At 36.8% G+C, this 19,975-nt stretch overlaps 1 protein-coding gene across 14 annotated transcripts in view; it reads left to right on the top strand.

The window, feature by feature from the left end:
• The window catches only part of PPIP5K1 (diphosphoinositol pentakisphosphate kinase 1), a 106,319-nt gene that overhangs the window by 76,226 nt on the left and 10,118 nt on the right, over window positions 1–19,975 (top strand). For 8 of the 14 annotated variants that reach the window (XM_072402492.1, XM_072402497.1, XM_072402493.1 and 5 more), the window contains 2 exons: window positions 17,081–17,218; window positions 19,599–19,706. In XM_072402492.1, the coding sequence (XP_072258593.1) occupies window positions 17,081–17,218; window positions 19,599–19,706 (246 nt within the window). Of the gene's footprint in view, window positions 1–6,130; window positions 6,311–17,080; window positions 17,219–19,598; window positions 19,707–19,975 lie in introns of all 14 variants that reach the window. The other 6 variants (XM_072402486.1, XM_072402485.1, XM_072402489.1 and 3 more) reach the window with 2 other exon arrangements.

Here is a 19,975-nt window from a genome sequence, read left to right as displayed (position 1 = left end):
TTTGCGGAATCACCCAGCTTAACTGATAAAAGTGTATGCTCTTCATTTTTGAAGAGCCTTAATAAATCAGACTCTAAATATCTGAAAACATATTCTCATGTGTCAGGAAAGTCATGCATACGTGTATTTAAAGTGCAGCTATTTATCAGACTGAATCAGTGTAATAATAACTCTAGATACTTATGTCTTTGGATCACAAAAGGAATTTTGAATACATGTGCAATTATGTAGTACTTTTAATGTTGTGAGACAGTTTTGTAAAATGTAACTTTTAAATTTCCTCTTGGCCTTTGAAGGAGCATCAAACCCAAAAGTGCTACATTACACATTTATTTCAACCCAGCACAAAATAAATAATAAATTGCCTGTTTTTATTATGCCCTTTGATATGTTAAATGTTTTATACTCCAACCATATAAAAGTGTTTAAATCCATTCAGTAACAAACTTTAAGTGCCCCTTTTAAAAGGAATATTAGACAGCAAAGTATTTTAATGTTGTTTCAGAAGGGGGATTAGACTGTATGCTGGACAAAACAGTATAGAATACCAGAAATTCTTATCAATAAAATTTTCAAAACTCTGTTATATGAAAGTAATAGGCAAATAAAATGTTGCAATTCACTTACAAATAATGATATCACCTAAATGCTGGTATCACTTGTTTCTATTGATACCACTTTTTCAGTGTGTGAGTATCACCTGTATGTTGTGGCTTATACCTTGCAGATATCTGTATACAGGTTTTATTATTTGCAGCCTATCCCTAGCACAATAAAAATGCACATGATCCATTAGCATTTCATATGTTACTGTGGGTACTCTCTTTATCAGTGATGCCAGGCAACACAGTAAGATTGGCTGATCATAGTTCCTACTAAAGCAGTTCTTACATCAAGCCTTTATAACAATTTACAGTTTTAGTTTATTTTTGGTTTTATTATCTCCCCAATTTTCAGTGTTTTTTGTCTATTGGTCATTGTACAAAAGTGAGTATAAAAGAAAGCATACAGTCATTTTTCATTTGCTGTCCACAGGCTGCAGCAGAAAGAGCCTGAAGCTAAAACCATAAATACTTTTAAGGTAGCAGAGAAAATGTATGGGGAAAACATGCAATAGTAATGTTCAGATGGATACAGACAAGTATAAAACAATCTCCGCAGGACTACTATGTGATTATTTAGACTTTTTTAGTCCCCAGTTTTTCCAATGCTGAAATACTGGAATGGTGTTTACCAACCAATGTTCCCCGAACCCCTCCAGAGGTTGGAAGGGTATCGTTAAACAATGAGCAATTTGTACCTCTCTGGACAGCTACCACTGACCCCAATCTATTTGGCTATTTGTAGGTGTGACATTCTTCCCAAATGACCAGCAGTCTAAAGCTGCGTACACACTGCCAATTTTTGTCGTTGGAAAGGATCTTTCACGATCCTTTCCAACGACAAGGGAGTGCACGATGCATGAACGGTGCTGTACATACAGCACCGTTCATGCTCTATGGAGAGGGGAGGGGGAGAGCGACGGAGCGGCACCCTGCTGCGCGCTCTCCCCTTCACTTTCATTACGATCGGCTGTCGTCCATCGTCCGTGGATCCGGCAGGTCGGTCGTCCGGACGATGGACGACACCGACTGTACACACGGCAGATTTTCGCCCGATAATTGGCCGATGCCGATTATCGGGCGATAAAAATCTGACGTGTGTACGTAGCTTTACAGGCATTCATCCTCTTTATTTCCAGGCTAAAGTACCACAAACTGGGCATATTCTAAATATTGTCAGGGGTTCCCTGAGACCTGAAAGTTATTTCAAAGGTTCCCCATGTAAAAAAGGTTGAGGAAGGCTGGTCTAGAAAGCGATACCTTGTTCTTTTCTACAGAACAAGTAGAAAAAGTTTTTAAAGTAATTTTTTTACAACGTTTTTGGGAATATGTTTAGTTCATCCTTGTTTATAGGCTTACAATTAAAAAAAAGTATAGAAGTAGAAATACAGTTGCAATTCTTTGTGTATGTATAAGTAGTTCCACACATGCAATTGTAATGGTAAAGACACAACTAACCACATTTCAAATTTGATATCTCAATGCATGTCATTATTATTAATATTAATAATAATAATAAACAGGATTTATATAGCGCCAAAATACTACACAGCGATGTACATTAAATAGGGGTTGCAAATGACAGAACGGTACAGACAGTGACACAGAAAGAGAAGAAGTCCCTGCCCAGAACAGCTTACAATCTAGGAGTTGGAGGAAGTAACACACAATAGGAGGGGAGATATGTAGTGGTAGGAAGTAGTAGTGAGGGTTTAAGGAGACTGAAGAAGATGGGTAGGCAAGTTTGGAAAAATGGGTTTTGAGTGCTTTTTTAATAGCGTAGAAAGTGGAAGCAAGCCTGAAAAGGATGAGGAAGACCATTCCAGAGAGTCGGGGCAGCCATTGAAAAGTCTTTGAGCCATGCGAGTGACGAGGTTATGAGTGAGGAAGTCATAAGTAGGTCATTGGAGGAGCGAAGAGAGCAGCTAGGGGTATATTTTTCCACCAAGTCAAAAGTTGAACAGGAACTGTGGAGGGATTTGAATTATATTTGTCCGATGAAATATAGCAGGCTAGTGGTGATGTACTATGTTTTACTAAAAGGACAGTGCATTTGTCTTCATTTTAAAGAACACAGGTCCTAAATCTGGGTATATTCCCATATGTATGAAGATGTGAAAGTTGAGTAAACTTTACTATTTTACCATACTACATTTTATGGAGCACCATATAAAGGCTATAAAAACCAGGATATAAAGATTTAAATAGATTGTGGCACTAATTATATACATGTGCAATGTATAATTTAGTTCCTAGCTGCATAGCAATAATTTTGATTTGACTAATTTGACTTGCAGTTACCTGGATATGCAATCAGCCATTGTATTAACAACTTTTACTTTTTGTCTAGCTCCAACTCCCCCGTTATACCAATTGTGCAGAGAAAACTAAATATGCATATACAGTCCAACAGGATTTGTTTGACCATACTCTAATAGAATTTCATACGGGCGTAATGAAGAGTGTGGCCATTTACTGTGTAGTTGTTTATGCCTTCCTAATAGGTTTGCAGTAGTCTGTCATATTTCTGCATCAGCATTAGTTGCTATTGCATATGTTGTTGAGATAAAAACAATATGGTTCAAATACAGAAATATTGTTAGAGTTGTAAGGTTCAACAGGAAGGCCTGCTTGGCATCTTTTGGTTATGGCTGTCTTCTGCATTTCTTTACCTGTACACTTCTGGTTGAGGCCTGCATGCTAATCTTTAGTTGCTTCTGTTTAGTGTAACCAAAAAAGTTACCACTATCTACAACAAAGTTATTGCTATCAAAAACGGTGAAAAATATATAAAACAGATTTAAAAGATCCTGTAAAGTAGATGGCTTCTGTCTACTATACTTTCTACTGTTATATGTTGTTCCAATAATCTGCTATCACTTAATGCATAATGGTGCCACTAAAGATCTAGGTATCCTAACATGGGTTTCACTAAAACTTATTTTAAAGGCAAACTTTTCCATATCTATGTACTTTAAAGGTGTACCTAGCTGTTCATTTTCTAAGAAAGCAGGGATAGGCAGGCTGGAAGCTCGAGCAATGTTTGACATTTATGTCTGGATCTACCTGCCCACTATAAAGGAGATAATGATGCATGGAATTTAGTTGGGATTCATTATTTTTTGGCAATCTGAATTCAGTAGAAACTGGAGGGTTTATTTTTCATTGCAGAACTAAATTCTAAAAGTAAATATACAGTCCATAGATGGAGCCTAAAAAACAGCTTAAGAGGCAATAGATTGTCAAACAAAACATACCGCCCAAATTTTACCAGGTGTGGGGCATCATGGCAAGTAACCAGCACTCATGCCTTGCAGCTCTAGGATCCCAGGACAGGACACTGTGAACCTTGACCAGGACACTGTCTGCACAGTTTGTATATCCTCCCTATGCTTGTATAGGTTTTCCTTCAGGCACTCCCGTTGCTCCCAAATCCCAAAGAGATACTGATAGATTTACTGGCTTTACCCAAAAAAATAGACTTGAACTATGGCAGGGACATTACTTTGTGAGCTCCTTTACGATACAGTCAGTGACATGACTATGGTTTATAGACTGTTAAAATGCTGCATAATACATAGATGCTGTAAAAATACATACTAAAAGGATATATAAATAAATATTACTATATTGTCCAGGCCTATTTTTGTAGATGCATTTTGAAGCTTAATGTCTAATGGGTATTCCTCAACCCAATAATTTGTCTAGTTTAGGACAGGGGTGTCGAACGCAAATACACAGAGGGCCAAAATTAAAATCTTAGACAAAGTCGTGGGCCAACCTTGAAATTTATTGAAACAATTGAGGAAATTTGAGGGGCCGCCCATAGGCAGAGAGCCCGCTGGTCTATAGACACGAGTGATGCCGTGAATTGTAGTAGCGGCGCTATTTCAATGCAGTGGCGGCCAGCTGCAGTTCATTATTAGGATTCCTTTGGTGGCCAAAAAAAAAGATGTTGGGGGTCAGATTTGGCCCCTGGGCCAGAGTTTGACACCCCTGGTTTAGGGGGAACAAACCTCATTACGACAAGCTCCTAAAATCCAGACCAGGACCAGAATATTTATCTTTACACCAAACTTTTTGCGTTTATTGTTATGCATTTTTTACATTACTATTCTGTAGGTCTGTTTTAGCTTTTGCGTTTAAAATCTATAGGTAATTAAAGGAAACCTATTAATTTCTTTTTTTTTTTTTTTTTTTTTTTGCTTTAGACATACAGATACTTTTTTTTTCTTGTGCTTGATTTGGCTATATAATAAAATGCTTACTGGATATGCATATAGCCATTATAGGCATGAGCATTAATAGTATACCATTAAAGGTTTTATCATCTCAGACGCCTTTTAGAAATTAACATAAAGCTTGATACTTGGAGCAGGAAGTTAACTTTGAAAGCTAATCCAGAATGCTGCATTGTAACTTCATGTTTCATGTCTGCAAATTCACTTTTTCATTTAGTTGTCCTTTAATTCTACTAGCATCTGTGCTAACAGCAAAAAGTATAAAATATAATGTATACTACTATATTTGTTTCCTTATAGCTAGTGTTAAATGCAATGTAAATTGATGTTTGTTGATAATTAGATTCTTGAATTATGCCAATATAAGTAATATCTCACAAAATATATATTTTTTTAGAAATATTAACATTGAGCTGTGAGCCAGCAGTGGACCAAATATGATTTCCCATCACAAATAGCAGCTGTATACAGCACTGTTGGGGATAATTATGTACAATGTGTTGTATTTATTACAGTATCTTTACAAGAAATTAAATGCAAAGCTAATGGATAAATAGAATATACTACACTTCAAGAATAAGGAATATTTTATCATAATTTCTTAAACTTCACCAGAGTTGTATTTTGTGTTAACAATAAACATTTAGTGATGAGTTTGTGTAGCACAATGTTCCTTCTTCCTCGTGAGTGAAAATTGTTTTCTAATTAGCTTGTAATGGTAGATTATGTTATTCACAGAGATATCCAGTTTTTGGGGCTCATTTAGATGAGTGATGAGTTGAATCCTGCAGACACAATTCACCACTATGCATTTACTGAACATTTACATAGCTTTGGCTCTGTGTTCAGTGGAGCTGGTATTCCAACATAATACTAGTGAGCACAGTATGAGTGCTGACATTCTTTTCTTTGTGTAAAGCCCATTTAGCTGCTCAGGAAATGCAGGGCTGTGAGCTGCACCTGCAGGACCCAGATCACCTCTCCTCAGAATAAGCCAATAGATTAAATTTGATCCTATATTTTATTTTTATTTTTTTTAATTTCAGGTGGATAAAAAATGTGTAACCTTAAAGTGGCAGGGTAATGTACTTTCAAAGCCTCTGTAGCATAAGTTGTTAACATTTATTTTTCTTTCTAGCATGATTCATGAGGATCTTTCATCAGCTGTTTGACACATTTCCAGATGCTTCATTACATGTTTATTTAGCTTTTTTTTCTCCCTTTTCATCTCGCCATCCTCACGCTTTTCTTTTTCCTTGTCGCTTGTTGTGGGCCACTTTCCTGTAGAATGCCTGGAAGACCACGAGGTCACCCAGCTGCTACGCCGCTTTTCCTCTGACTACCCTCAAACTCGGAACATCTGTCTGGATGGGGCCATGGCCCACCACCTGCACCAGTGCTACTACCACCTGCGTCTCTTCAAGAACTGGCTGATTTCGGGCCAGGACGATTTGGAGTGCCTCTACGGTACTGCACGCTTGACGCTGTGCTCTCTGCTATTATGGCAGGGACAGTTCTACTGTCTGCTTTATGGAATGCTAAGTGCGCTGAGAAATAATTCCAGACAACCGCACTATATTTTCAGACAAATGCCTTTAAATGTCTGTTTGGTTATTAACCCGCCTCTATCATCATGCAGTGGTTTGCTTTTTGTGCATTTTTCTGTTGCATTCAGTCATATTTGGCTGCTAAATTTCTAAGTTTGCACCTCAAGAGCTTTGCTTGGTTGCTGTGTGTGTAATGAAAGAATATAGCAAACAGGTTTTTATTTTATTTATGTGTTCCCAAGTCAGTAGGACAGGTGTAATATAGGTTTATAAGGATTAGGTATAATCACAGCTCTTTAAACAGGTTGGAACATCAAGAATTTAAATGCTTGGTGATAGAAAAGAATTGAAAGAGAACAGTCTGAACATGTCTAGATAAAATTTTATTTCAGGTTTATTTGGTTCAGAAATTGATTTTACATACCTTGGTAAACTCCCAGCAGAATTTCTACTTTTGTCACCTCCCACACTGGACATTAAAAATCAAGCATAGGGATGTCACATGGTGTATTTTCTGTCATGTGAAATATATGAAGACTCCAGCACCAGAAGTAAGCTGTCTTCATAAAAGCATCAGCAGGTTGGGCAAAGAGATCTTTAAGATGGGGTTCCTAAGACATAGGAAGTTTACCTTGCTATTTAAATACCCATTATAAGGTTACTTGTTTTAGTGATTTTGTTAATAGTTCAGTTGTAACTATGCTCCACATGCAGTCATATAAATTTTACATACTTTTCGGTTTATTTTATTTAGTTTTATGTATTTATTATATTTATTTATATATATATTTGATATATTTGTTTACTATGTTATATAATGGCATCATACTCCACAGTGCTTTACATATTTATGGTCCATGGCCCATTGGAAGATATAGATTGTGTCCCCAGTTTAGAAAGAAACAAGGTAACCTGTAAGTGTATGTTCAGAATATAGAAGTTAAAGCATCAATAAAAGCACACAAATAAAAACAGTAACTCAGTTGTTTACAGTTATGACCCTGGTGGGTCTGGAGCACAAGAAAGAAATTGATTCTACGTGACATCATTGCTTTTCCACTGTTTTTAGAAATGAGTAGGGATGCTTTGTGAGATTCAGAAAATTCTTCCTGTGTGCAAGTAGCAATCAAATTGCACTGCTTTGATAATGGGCCAAACAAAAGTTACATTGTTTGCATATCGTTAAGCATCTCTAGAAATCAGTAAGAACTTGCAAAACATAGGTAAAGGCTGACCTCATGCTTTTTTTTCCATCCAATAATTAACTGAAAAATACAATTTTATTGTACATGACTACATTATTGTATAGTAACACATGGCATTCTGTGGTTTATTTAGTTCTGTTTATTTACACACCCTGATTGACTAGTACAGTGCTGAAAGGCTTACAGCACAATCTACTCACCATGTACATGTTGTAGGCTGCGGGTTACTACAAAAAAAAAAAAAAAAAACAGGTGCATGCTAGGTATTAATTCTGTTGCTATGCTTTGTCAGCTCATCTATTTAAAGTGCATTAAGGCGGAACTAAATCATGGGATACTCACTCACCTGTCCCTGTTCAGTCCCAGGTGCCACCATCTTCTTCTTCTATTCTTCCACTTTCCTATCTTTGTCCAGCTTGATTTGCCTGGGAGAACTTCTGCATAAGCATAGGGGGGAGTTCATTCAGTCCCAACACCTGCAAAGGAAACCAGGATTACCAAGTATACCTGGCAACAAACAGATGGCAGCAGTTTTGACAGATGGGCGGTGATCAGGAGGGTAAGGAAACTTTTTGGAGAAGGAATATCACCTGTTCCTTTCTGAAATAAGGGCTCGCCTGATCCCACATTTTTAAAGTGGAACTTTAATTTCACTTTAATGCACAACAGCTGAAAAACATCCGAGTGTAAAGGCATCCTAACATTTGACATTTTGGGTGTCCATTTATATGTCTTATCTTAAAGTAGAACATGACTTGGATGAGATGCCCGGAGCTTCTACCCTAATATGCTGGTATGCACAACATACTTTTACATTATGGCAGGCGGCGTACCATTGACCAGGCACTTACATTTTAATATCATTTTATTGTCTTAAAAATTGTGAAAGAGATGAATTAAACATTATTTAAAATTATGGTGATGAGTAACAATAAAAAGAAAATTATTGTGGCAGGTGAATGCCCTTATAGATCCACATGAAAATTAAATAAAACACATCTTAGGGTCTTTAAAATACATATTAATTCAAAATATAAACTCTAAACATAGTTATTGGCTGGATTGTTGGTACCTTAAACATAATATATTTATAGTAGAATAAATAGGAGACACATATTTTCTTATAAAGCCTAAACTAAATTTGTAATTTGGCATTGCAGACTAGGAAGTGTACTAAAAAAACAGCTGTTATCTTTACTTTTTGCCTTATTCCCCCTACAACAATATATTGCTCAGTGCCACAGGGACCGCCATAGCTGAACTTGCATTAGCATATCGTTTTTGTGGAGATCCAGTGGCAGATGGATGGGGGTTGTGCATGTCAAAAATAGTCAGCTATAAAACCGCATACAAAAATACTTATAAAAACTTTTATGCTTCATTTGTGTTGACAGTGCTTCCTGTTTAAATAAAGCATGTAAAAAAGTTTGCAGGGTTTATTCATAAAGGCATTTTACAACATAGTTACAATGTATTTTTTAATATACTTAATTTTAGAAAGGTTTATAGAAAGCTTTATAAAATTACATTATTGAGAAACATACATTGTATACAAACAAATCAAATATACAGAACAAACTAGTATAAAAGAAAACCAAACCAAAAAATAATCAAACATACCATAAAATGTAAACAAGTATCAAAACAACATATTAAAATTCTTACACCCCAATGACAGTTCGATAACCAAAAGGAATGCTAGGTAGAGGTTACAATATGATTTGTGCAGATAACAATAATAAACACCATACCATCTTGCAAGTTATTTTTTGTAATAAAAATGGTTTCTATTTTACCCCCAATTAACCCCTTAGTTAAAAAATTGGCACTAATTTGGTCCTCCATATTTCTCTCTTAGCTATTGTTTTTTTTTTAATATATATACATATTGTCTACCCTTAGGTTTTTGGGGTTTAATGTAATACATTTTCTTTAGGGGCATACAGGTGTAATTGTTTAAATTATTAAAACATATCAAAGCCTAAAAAAGAAAAGTATCTGCAGATTGATAACCTGCAGTATATTACATTGCTTTTCCTGGGTTTAAATATCTTATAATGCTACTTTTAAGGACAGATTCGTCTTTAATACTTTGTCAAAATCAAATACAGTCACAACTCTATCACATATAATTAAGAAGGAAGTCATGTAATATTGTTAGTAAGCATCATATAACTCTCATCAATCTATTGTTGAGTTGGTGGTAGCTATTTCTGGCTCAGCTTGCTTAATAGTGACTGGATTATGAAACCTGGTCCACTATGGTTGTTTTCCTTCTGATAAACCAGCTCCAGTTTGGTTTTCAATGCACAGCTGACCTGCTCTGTGCTTTTAGGCATTGATGTAAATCATTATTCATCTCAATTCATTTTGAGATGATAATCTGTGGAACCCTGCTTGTGATCCAGAAGAGGAATTCTTTTCAGGTTCCCTACACTTATATAAAAGACTTTATATAAGCACATCAGTACCAAGAATCTGCAAGACAGTTAATACAGGACTGGTCACAATTCACAAGGCGAGAGGGCTGCAGTGATTGATCTTCATATTACAGGAAACCCCTCTGCACCCAGGCAAAGTGCAGGAGTTGTTTTGTGATGTATTACAGATATGAAAGAAATACACAAGGGTCACTAAGGTTCATTTTAGAATTCACCTGACTCTTGTATTTAGACAGTATTCATTTAGCCTTGACAACTTTAATGCAATGCACCCTTCTGATTTTTACAGTGTTTGCAGGATAGAATTGCTTTAACTTTCTGCATGAATAGGAGGATTTCTTTGTTTCATTTCAGTGTTGTCTTAAATGCAGGGTTCTCCCCAGCCCCTTTTAGCTGGGCGCAGCACCCGGCACTTTTCAGCAGCCACCCGGCTGTTTTTGGGTGATTACCGATGAGTTGGGTCACAATACAGGGGCTGCCACCCGTATACAATTTCTTCCCACCCAGCTTAAAAAAATTTCTGGGTTGAGCACTGAAATGCATACTATAATATAACTCTTGATTTGTAAAATTTTGTAAACATACAGTGTAACATATGTATCCCCAGATTACACCCATTTTAGTTCCACTTTAGAAATATCAGGCAGGTCAGCATTGCAGAAAGGGACAGGTGATTTCCTTTCTGCAGTAAGTATTCATACCTGTCTGATCACTGCCCATCTGGCAAAACTTGCTCAGTTTTGGGGTAAATATAGTGGGGTATGGTTCTGATAAACAATAAAGAAAATTAATAGAAAATAGAAAATGTTATATTGTTTCCTTTCTTGCCATAAAGTTTTTAGTCTACACACATTCATGTACTCTAATGTATCTCAAAGCTGAACAATTCTAAGGTGCCAAGCAGCAGAAATTGTAGCTGGCTTTTTAGAGTTCCCACAAATTACCTGCCAAAATGATTAACCTCATTTTGGGTTATCATGTTGGGTTTATGAGGCTAAATTGCAGCCCTGTTTACTGAAATTGTCACAAAATCTATCAGTTAAAAATAACAACCATATTTTACCAAAATGTATAGTTGATCAAATTTCATTATGTTTGCATGCAATGAGCAGTGTGTATTTTGTATCATAGGTAAGGACCTTTAGCTAAGTTTTGTTTTGTTCCTAAAGTTCAGAGTGGTTGCATGTACAAAAAGCATGACATAGTTAAAAAAGATATCTATAATGCATAGTTCCTGTGTGTGTTGAAATGTTTGCGCAAATTAAATTCACCTGTTTTCTATCGGCTACTACCATTGCATTCACCTGATCATCTGTCAATAGGTATTTTCATCTACATTGTATGTGTGCAGTTATGTGTTTCTGTATGAATGTGCTACCTTCTATCTTCTTTGTTTCTATACAAAATTTTATTATTGCATATTAGTGTCTTTGTTTTATCACTGATAAAATGATGACCTAAACAGCAAATGTGCAGCCATTTGAATGAGATGCATAGATAAAGTGTACGGTATATATTTTAGGTTCGAAGTAGAGATGTCTGTCTTTTTGTCCCATGTTTTCCACCCATGTAGTGTATGTGTCATCTATTTGCAAGTCATAAGCTTTATGCAACGTACTTAGAATGTGCGCTTTCAAGTAGTACAGAATAGTATTTCTTCATTACTTTAGCATGACAGGCAGCATAGCTGGTTGGAGAGGTAAGGTAAATAGATTTTCTATACATACAACATACAGTATGTGGTAACATTGCAAAGGTGAACTGTCACTTTAAATACAATTGTAGCGCTCACCCGCCTTGGGGCAGCCAATTTTCCCTCCTTGTAATGTGGCATATGTAACTCACAGAGGCTTGTTTATTTTAGTGGTTTATTGTAACTCAAATAAATATGGAGAGAGGCAACAGAGTTCAATAGTTGTCATGCACGGAGAGACAGGACCACTAGGGGGTGTATGGAGGTGATGCGAGCACTGGGTAGGGCCAAGGCGCAGAGTCTAAGCCACAACCAGATTTTCTCCAGAGCCTCTGATGGTGAGGATGTTGCGTTGCTTGTTACGGACAGGTTGCGGTCCTTGGGCACACCAAGGTGGGCAAGCACAGTACCAAATCACCAGGCAGGAGGATAGTCAAGGAAAGCCGTGGTCGAGACAGGCAGCAGGCAAGGGAGGTCAGATCACAAGCCAGGGGTCAATAGCCAGGGATCTAGTAGACAGCAATGACACAGGGGCCACTGTGGGCACAGGGAACACTGGAGGCACAGGAGAAGCAGGGATAACCACAGGCAGACAGGAACACAGGAACAGGGAAGTTGGCTTGGAACCAACAGACTGGGCAACAAGGGGTTAACACAGGAGCTGGACACAGGAAACACTGGATTAGGCAGCAAGGTGTACAGGAACTAGTTCACAGAACTAGGGAGCTAGGCACTAGTAACTTGATGCACTAACACAGAATGGAGTCTGCAAGCAAGCTAAATAGCCAGGGCTTGCAAAAGGGGCTACTTCCTGATTGGCCAGCCGCATGAGAGTCAATAAAGCCTGGAAACAGAGGCATGCCCAGCATCAGAACTGCCCACATGTGCAGGAGAGAGATGCCTGTGTTTTAGTGAGGAACAGGTAAGTGTGACAAAAGTAGTCCCTCACATGACACATTGGGTCTAAAATGGGCCATAGGAAAAGAACCTGTACACCCGAATGGATCTCTTCCTTTAAGAATAAAAATGGTCTCAAATTCTGTCATTAAGTTTCTGGTCTGACCCCCTTTCTTCTGCAGCTTCTCCCTTTGAATCCAGACTCTTATCACCAAGAGCTTACGTCAGCTCCTCAGTGGATTAAGTCTTCAGGCCCAAGAGGTCCACAGGGATGCTTGCCCTGTTCTCTCTCACTTCTTTAGCACTCCATGGGGACCCCCTCAGCTCGGTTCTCCACATATCTAACTTGTAAGAGAAACCCACCTAAAAAGCTACCAAACATGGTCATAAGCTCAAAAAAGAATGCACCAGTGCAGTAATTGGCTGCTATTGTGATATAGACCGAAATATTTTCTGAGTCTGTGGGACCTCATAACCATTTTAAGTACAAGAGCCATATGAGTTCTTATTTAAATCTTAGTGTGCTTTGTGTATTTCTTCCAGTGTGCAGTAATCCTCTGCCTCTGTGTAGAAGCTTCTAGTAAGACCAGTCACTGCTGCTCTCTCTTTGTACAGTGTTAGTGGTCTTGTGTCCTCTATTGAAGTTTTTTATGCAGGCAGCCGTGGTCAGTGGACCTGTTGAAACCCTTCCATAGCACTATGTACATACCAGTGATTATGTCAACACTGGGTATTATCTGGGTGTGGAATTTGGTGTACACATAGTGCATGCATATCCTTTGAGATATTTTGTGCCCAAAGTTCATATTGTGTTAGCAATCAGGTTCATATTTTTTTTTTAATCTATGTTTTAATAGATTGTCCATTTCCCTACTGAGAACATCTCTTTCAAACATAATAGCTATTACAACACAGTATACCTTTGATGATATTGCTACCATAGTGTGCCTTTTTGTGATCTATCATGTAAAAGCCAGCTTGAGTGCTTTTTTAAATCAATTTTGGCAGTTTTAATTACAACACATCTGTTGCAATGTACTACAAATGTGACATTTTTGAGAATAGTATATCTAAAAATGATATTGCTTGTAATCATTCTGCAGTTCCTGGGGCCTATTTTAAAGAATTTGCTTTGCAACTTCCATTGCATATATTTGTTGTACATTTGGTCATCTCTATTTTACAACATGCAGCGATAATACAGCAACAAAACAAGAGAAAGCATGCAACTTAAATAGAGATTTCTATTGCAGAGATGGTTTGTCTGTCACATTAAAAATAATGATTTGGCCATCAGTTGATACATTACATTAATTACATTTTAAAGGATAACTGAATGATGTAATATATGGACAAGCAAATGTACAGTAAGCATTCACTGTGCAAATCTTTTTAAAAAAGCACCTTGGAGTGTTCAGTTTTAATACATTTATTCATTCAGTTTACTAAACTTATCTATTAGAGGTTGCATTTTCATTAATCTTTTTTTCATTCTGTTAAAAATAGAATTTTTCCTCAGTTACTTATACGGGGACCTGTGCTGGTGACAGGCTAATAATGAAAAGGGTGGTATCATAACCAGCAAATCAAATAAACAGAATGTTAGTATTCTGCCATCTTTTATAATCACATTTATTATTTTTTAGGCTGGATTCACAACTGTGCGTTATGGTAATGGGCACCATACAGATTGTTATACTTCAATGACATTCTTTCTGTATGGTATGCTGACTCACCTCCTTTAAAGCACACAACAATGCTCCGTGATGTAATACTGTACGTTGTCATGTACTTCTTTGGTATAAAAGTTTCATATCCATTTATTTGCCTGTTGTGGTACTTTGGCAGCCTATTACTTTGTACCGATACATTAGATTGGTCAGGTATGAATCCAGTTGTACCAAGATCCATTACCATATGTATATCCTTTGTGTAAGTTTTTCTAAAATTATTATATTTACAACAATTTTTTTTGTTTGTTATCTGATTAGGTTGACAGCATAGAATTTACTGTATGTGTACTACCCAAATACGCTTTAAACAAAAAAAAAAACATGAAATGACCTAAGGTTTATTATGTAATTTCAATGTTGTTATTACACATTGTTGTAGGCTTATTACTTCTAAAAGACAGCCAATAGGAATATAAGTATTCTCTCTGGTGACATCTCACCCAACCCTGGTCCCCCACACAGCCTCCCCCTTCCATATACTCTCAGCAAGACCTTCCCTTCCCCTAACCTCATCCCCATTCACCCTACCCATAAGTCCTTGTCATTTGCAATCCCTATTTAATGTACAGCGCTGCGTAATATGTTGGCGCTATATAAATCCTGTTTAATAATAATAATAATAATAAGTAACTTTCTTCTATTTTTGCGTAGTTCATAGCTGCTTTGGTGGGGCAGGACTCATTCCATCATCTGGCTTTTCCCTGCTGTGTGGGAGCCCATGATGAAAATCATTCTGTAACTGCGTCCATAAGAGATTGTTTGTACACCAGAGCCTTGATATCCCTGTAGAGAATTCACTATACAGAGCCTAGAAAACTTGTATTGAAAAAGACACAGTGGCTGTCATTGCTGAGTTATTCTAGATATTACCTTTAAAAAAAAAAAAAAAAGCCAACTAGCTATGTATTTCCCTCGGCAAACTTTTTTTTTTTTTTTTTTTAATACTAAATATTACTTGTTGTTTTCTGTAAAATGTGCTGCCACTATGTCAACACATTCCTTAAAATAGAACTAAATTAATAAAAAAAAAAAATGGGGCAGGTCCTTGATTGCAGAATGGACAGGCAATGTGCATTCTGCAGTAAAATAAATGTACATGTCTAATTCCAAATTTTATAAAACCTTTTTTACCTGCCCTCACTCCATCGCAGGTGCTGCTATCTTCACTCAGTCCACTTCCAGATTCTGTATCTTCTGCTATCTTGATTGGTCAGACCAGAATGATGTAATTCCCACACATGCTCACGAAAGTTCACTCATTCCTGGCTTTGAGGAACATTTCAGGATATTGGGACACTGAGCTGTGCATGTGCAGTTTAGTGGTTCATTGAGAAAAAGATTGCAAACAGGCAGGTAAATCACCTGTCCCTTCTGCAATAAGGAAACTGCTACCATGTTTTATCCTATATGTTTAGTTTTGCTTGAATTATGGATAATTATTATTTCAATGAAGCAATGGTATAAGACTCAGAGTCATTCAGATATTTGGATCCTTATTCTTCTTAAGAAAGATGACAGAATACAGACTATCGAGCTCCTATAAAAACAATGCAGTACAAGGTGGAGCGAGAGGGATCTCTATGTAAGTCTTCTGTTCATTAAGTAGGACGTAGTAAGGAATAAAGGCCTGCCCCACTCCACGCAGAATGAAAACATTCTTTTCGGTGGCATTACACCTTTTTAACATCTTTAGAGCAGTAGCTTCATTTTTAGTTTTCTTCTTTACCTTATTCTTAGTGAGACAATACTTCATCTATAACACGCTTTCATTTTTGATATACTATCTCTCAAAAGGTTCTACTTTTAATGAAGGTTACATAAGGGATGATGGTACTACTTGAGGCAATATATCAGCCTTAACGTGGTTTTCTTAAGTAAGCGGCTGAGTAGTCCATTCCTAGCTGTCAGACTGGTGATGGATTGATAGCTTCATCACTGGTTGAGCTAAACACCAATAAATTGTATGGTAAAAAAAGATAAGGTAATACAATCCACATTGTGGATTTGATGATATTTTCCATTACACAATGTCTACTTTTGCCCAATCTAGTTTTCTGTTTGTATGTATATAAAAAGACAAAGAGGATTGTCACTAGTATGCAAGTCAATGCAAACTCCTGGTCATACTTTGTTTTAAAATGCCGTTGAGGTAAGGTATCTTATTTCACTGGCAGCTGAGCTATAAACATAATAGTACACAGTAATAATTATAAAGATCTAGATCAGTGTTTCTCAACCAGGGTTCTGTGCAACCCTTGGGTTCCTCCAGAAGTTGCTAGGAGTTCCTGGAGCAATGAGCAGATTGTGCCCTGCAGGTCAGTTTAGACGACATCAGTGATCTTTTGGCTGTCTGTAAAGGTGACATTTTTCCCATTGGCCAGCACTGTAAAATGCATTCTTTCTACTGACCACCAAGCTATTATAACTTGTAACTAGCAGTGGTGTTTGAAGACCTTAAAGGTATTTCAAGGTTTCCCCCATGTTGAGAAAGACTGATCTAAGTGAAATTCTAGGTGTTGCTGACAATGAATAGTCAAATTCGATCCTATTTTTTTCTAGTGCAGGTTATGAAAAAGGAAAATCTGATTGCTACTGATTTTTTAAATATATTAAGTTTAGCTACTGTTGGTATTCATAGAGCATCTGATATGTGATAAATTTCACCATTATTTATTCTATGTGAGGCTTTGTTAATATTTTAGTGTTTTCTGATTGTGACAGGTTTTGAGGGGTGTTCTATGGTCCCCACTATTTATCCACTGGAGACTCTTCACAATTCTTTGTCTCTTCGACAAGTCAACGAGTTTCTATCTGCTGTTTGTAAAAAGTTTGCTGAAACCCATTCAAGAGGGTCCTCAGGTATAGTACAATTTATTTATGACTTTATTACACTGGTGTTGTGCTCTAAAACCAGGACAACATTCCTTAAAAGGATCTTGTTTCAGTCAACAAGTTTCATATATCTCTTTCTATCTGTTTAGTCTTGTTTCAATAAGGCATGTATAAAAGACCAACAGTTAATGTATTTAGTAAAAAAAAAAATCTTATGCATAAGTGCAACTGAATGCTAATTATCTGAATTTGTCCTGACATCCTAATACCCCATATGCAATAGCTTTAGGTGGATGATTTTTATGCTTTTTGCATATGTACTGAGCATGAACAAACTGCAAAGAAAAGAGAAGTGCCCTTGTCAGTACACTACTGCTCCTTCAATGTCCTATTATAAGCTAGGAACACTGCTTAAATGCAATCCAGTAAAGTAAGCTCAGTTTTCTGATGGGTTTGCGTAAATAGCCCAGTGCTGGATGGACCACAATATATTTTCTTTGGTGGATAAAACTGCTCTCATTAATGATTTTATCTGATTATTTAGATGATTGCCTGGAGTTCAGAGGTAATGGTATAACAATAAACTGGAAATTGCCAAAAAAGGTTTGGCATGGCTAAATACACCAAATCAACTTGCAGCTGTATCTATGCCTTTCCCTGGTTGATAGGCAGCAACAGTCACTTACCTTTTCTAAGGATCAGACATTTTTTTTTTAATCCTGATACATAAAAATCTTAGAAATGAAGGAGGGTGTACTTTCTTTTTCTAACAACTATGGTATATAGCAAGATAAAATGCAAAATATTGACGGTTTTTTTTTCTTAAGGAAAAAATTTGTAATTAAAATGCATATTTTTTGTTTAGATAATATTCTGTCCATGTATTAACGCTATATGTGCATTCCTTCCTACAAATACTATTACAATACACAATCATTACAAATTCCATTACAAAACAATGTAATTTTTATTTTTTTTGAGAAGACATTAGAAAGTCAACAGCAACCTTCACTGAAAAGAATTCATTGGAGCACTGATGCTTTTGTATTGTCTCAAGCTCCTTTTAGTCATCTAATAATACAGCTATATTACTGCATGGATACCCGTGAAGTTTTTTTAGTCTAGGATTAATTATTCAAAGGTTGAAACATCTGTATTTTTTTTTTATTTAGTTAGTTTTTTAAAAGTCCAACCCCTAGACACGATCTTCTTCCTAAATTTGTATTTTCTTTGTATCATTGTACATCTTTCTTGTTGTTATAAAAAGTCTTCTCATTGCAAAGTTGATTACATCTCCCCTCTGTATCTCCCCCTTACTTCTGGCCAATTGCTGACATCAGCAAGGTCAATAAAAAAAAACATCAGTGCTGGTGCTGTGCCTCCACGCTGTGATGTTGCTGTAGCTGTTCTTTGTAAATGGCAAACCACAGAGAAGGGCAAAGACACAATGCTGCCACTGATGTCTGGTATGCAAGCATTGCTGATGTTGTCGATTGACTGAAAAAACAGCAGGGGGGATGGTTAATGACTTTAAAGCAAGAATATTTTCATAGCAGCAAGAAAAATGTAAAATAATGTAAAGAGACCACAAATGTATTAAAGGATTTTCCGTGAAGTTCAACTTAAATGCTGTCTACATTTGCTTTAATCTTGTTTAGTCTTTGGTTAAAAAGGGATGGGAATCTCCCTATTGTGAGTGCATCCAGCAATAAAAAGATAAAAACAAATTCTAACTTCTTCCTACTCTGCTTAAGCCAAGCCAAGCATTCTTGCCAAGTTTTCTTCCTGTGTTATGTCCTGTGACCAACAGCAAAACAGATCTAGTAAAGTTGCTTATCCTTCCCCAGTCTATCAAAACCTAAAAAAAGTGGCAGGTGTTTCACAATAATATCTGTTGCTTCAAATATATCTTATAATTGGACTTTATTGTCTTGTCCCAGATATTTTTTATAATTATTATTTATAATAGTTTGAACAAATGTGAAAGGAAAAACCAAAGAATGGCTTTTTCTGGCAGCTAAGATAATTTACTGAAAAATTATAGAATTAAACATTCTAAGCTAGACAGAGCTTGACTGAGCTAACAATCAAAATCGGCCACATATTGCATGTGTGATAGTTGTCCAATGCATGTGTCGGGAGGGTTGGGACTCAAATTTGTTGTCTCGGGGGGAATTCTGCAATATTAACCCGCAGTAGTCATGGTAGGTGAGATGTTAGTAAGCTGAGGGAATAGGTATTTGAAGAGTGGTACAATCTCAGTTGAAACTGTCCTGGCAGCCGTTACTTTAGACAGGAAAAAGTCCCACTTAATATTAATAGTTATCTTCTAAAATGACTTTAAATTTTCTATACATTATATGAGCCCTATTTTCAAAACTTAGGTATCTTTATTTACTTTTACCAGCTGGTTGTGACTCGAACCGCCACGCACCTGGCGATGCTTACTTGCCACACAGAATCCTTTCTTCTGCGTCACTCCCCCTACGCCAGCGCTCAGAGAGGCCACCTTGGTGTAAGTGCTTTGTATCTCCCTTATCTACATCAAACCCCACCCCCTCCCCACCCCCTCCGAATGTCACATACCCATGAATTTAGCTGAGCGTACACCTGAATGTAAAAGCCTTCAGGATTTATATTTTTGTCTATATGCACTTCATTTATGCTGATTTGTTTGGATCGCCTGCTGTTGATCATTGTAATATGACAACTAATATGCTGTGGTAAGAATGGAGGAATTTATTCTGTAGTTTTGCCCAACAGGCTTAAGTTTTGTAAGGTGCT

This window comes from Pyxicephalus adspersus, chromosome 2 (genome assembly GCF_032062135.1).
Source record: "Pyxicephalus adspersus chromosome 2, UCB_Pads_2.0, whole genome shotgun sequence".
Taxonomy (NCBI): Eukaryota; Metazoa; Chordata; class Amphibia; order Anura; family Pyxicephalidae; genus Pyxicephalus; species Pyxicephalus adspersus.
The sequence above is the reverse complement of the archived record's forward strand: the minus strand, read 5'-3'. Positions and strand labels throughout refer to the sequence as shown.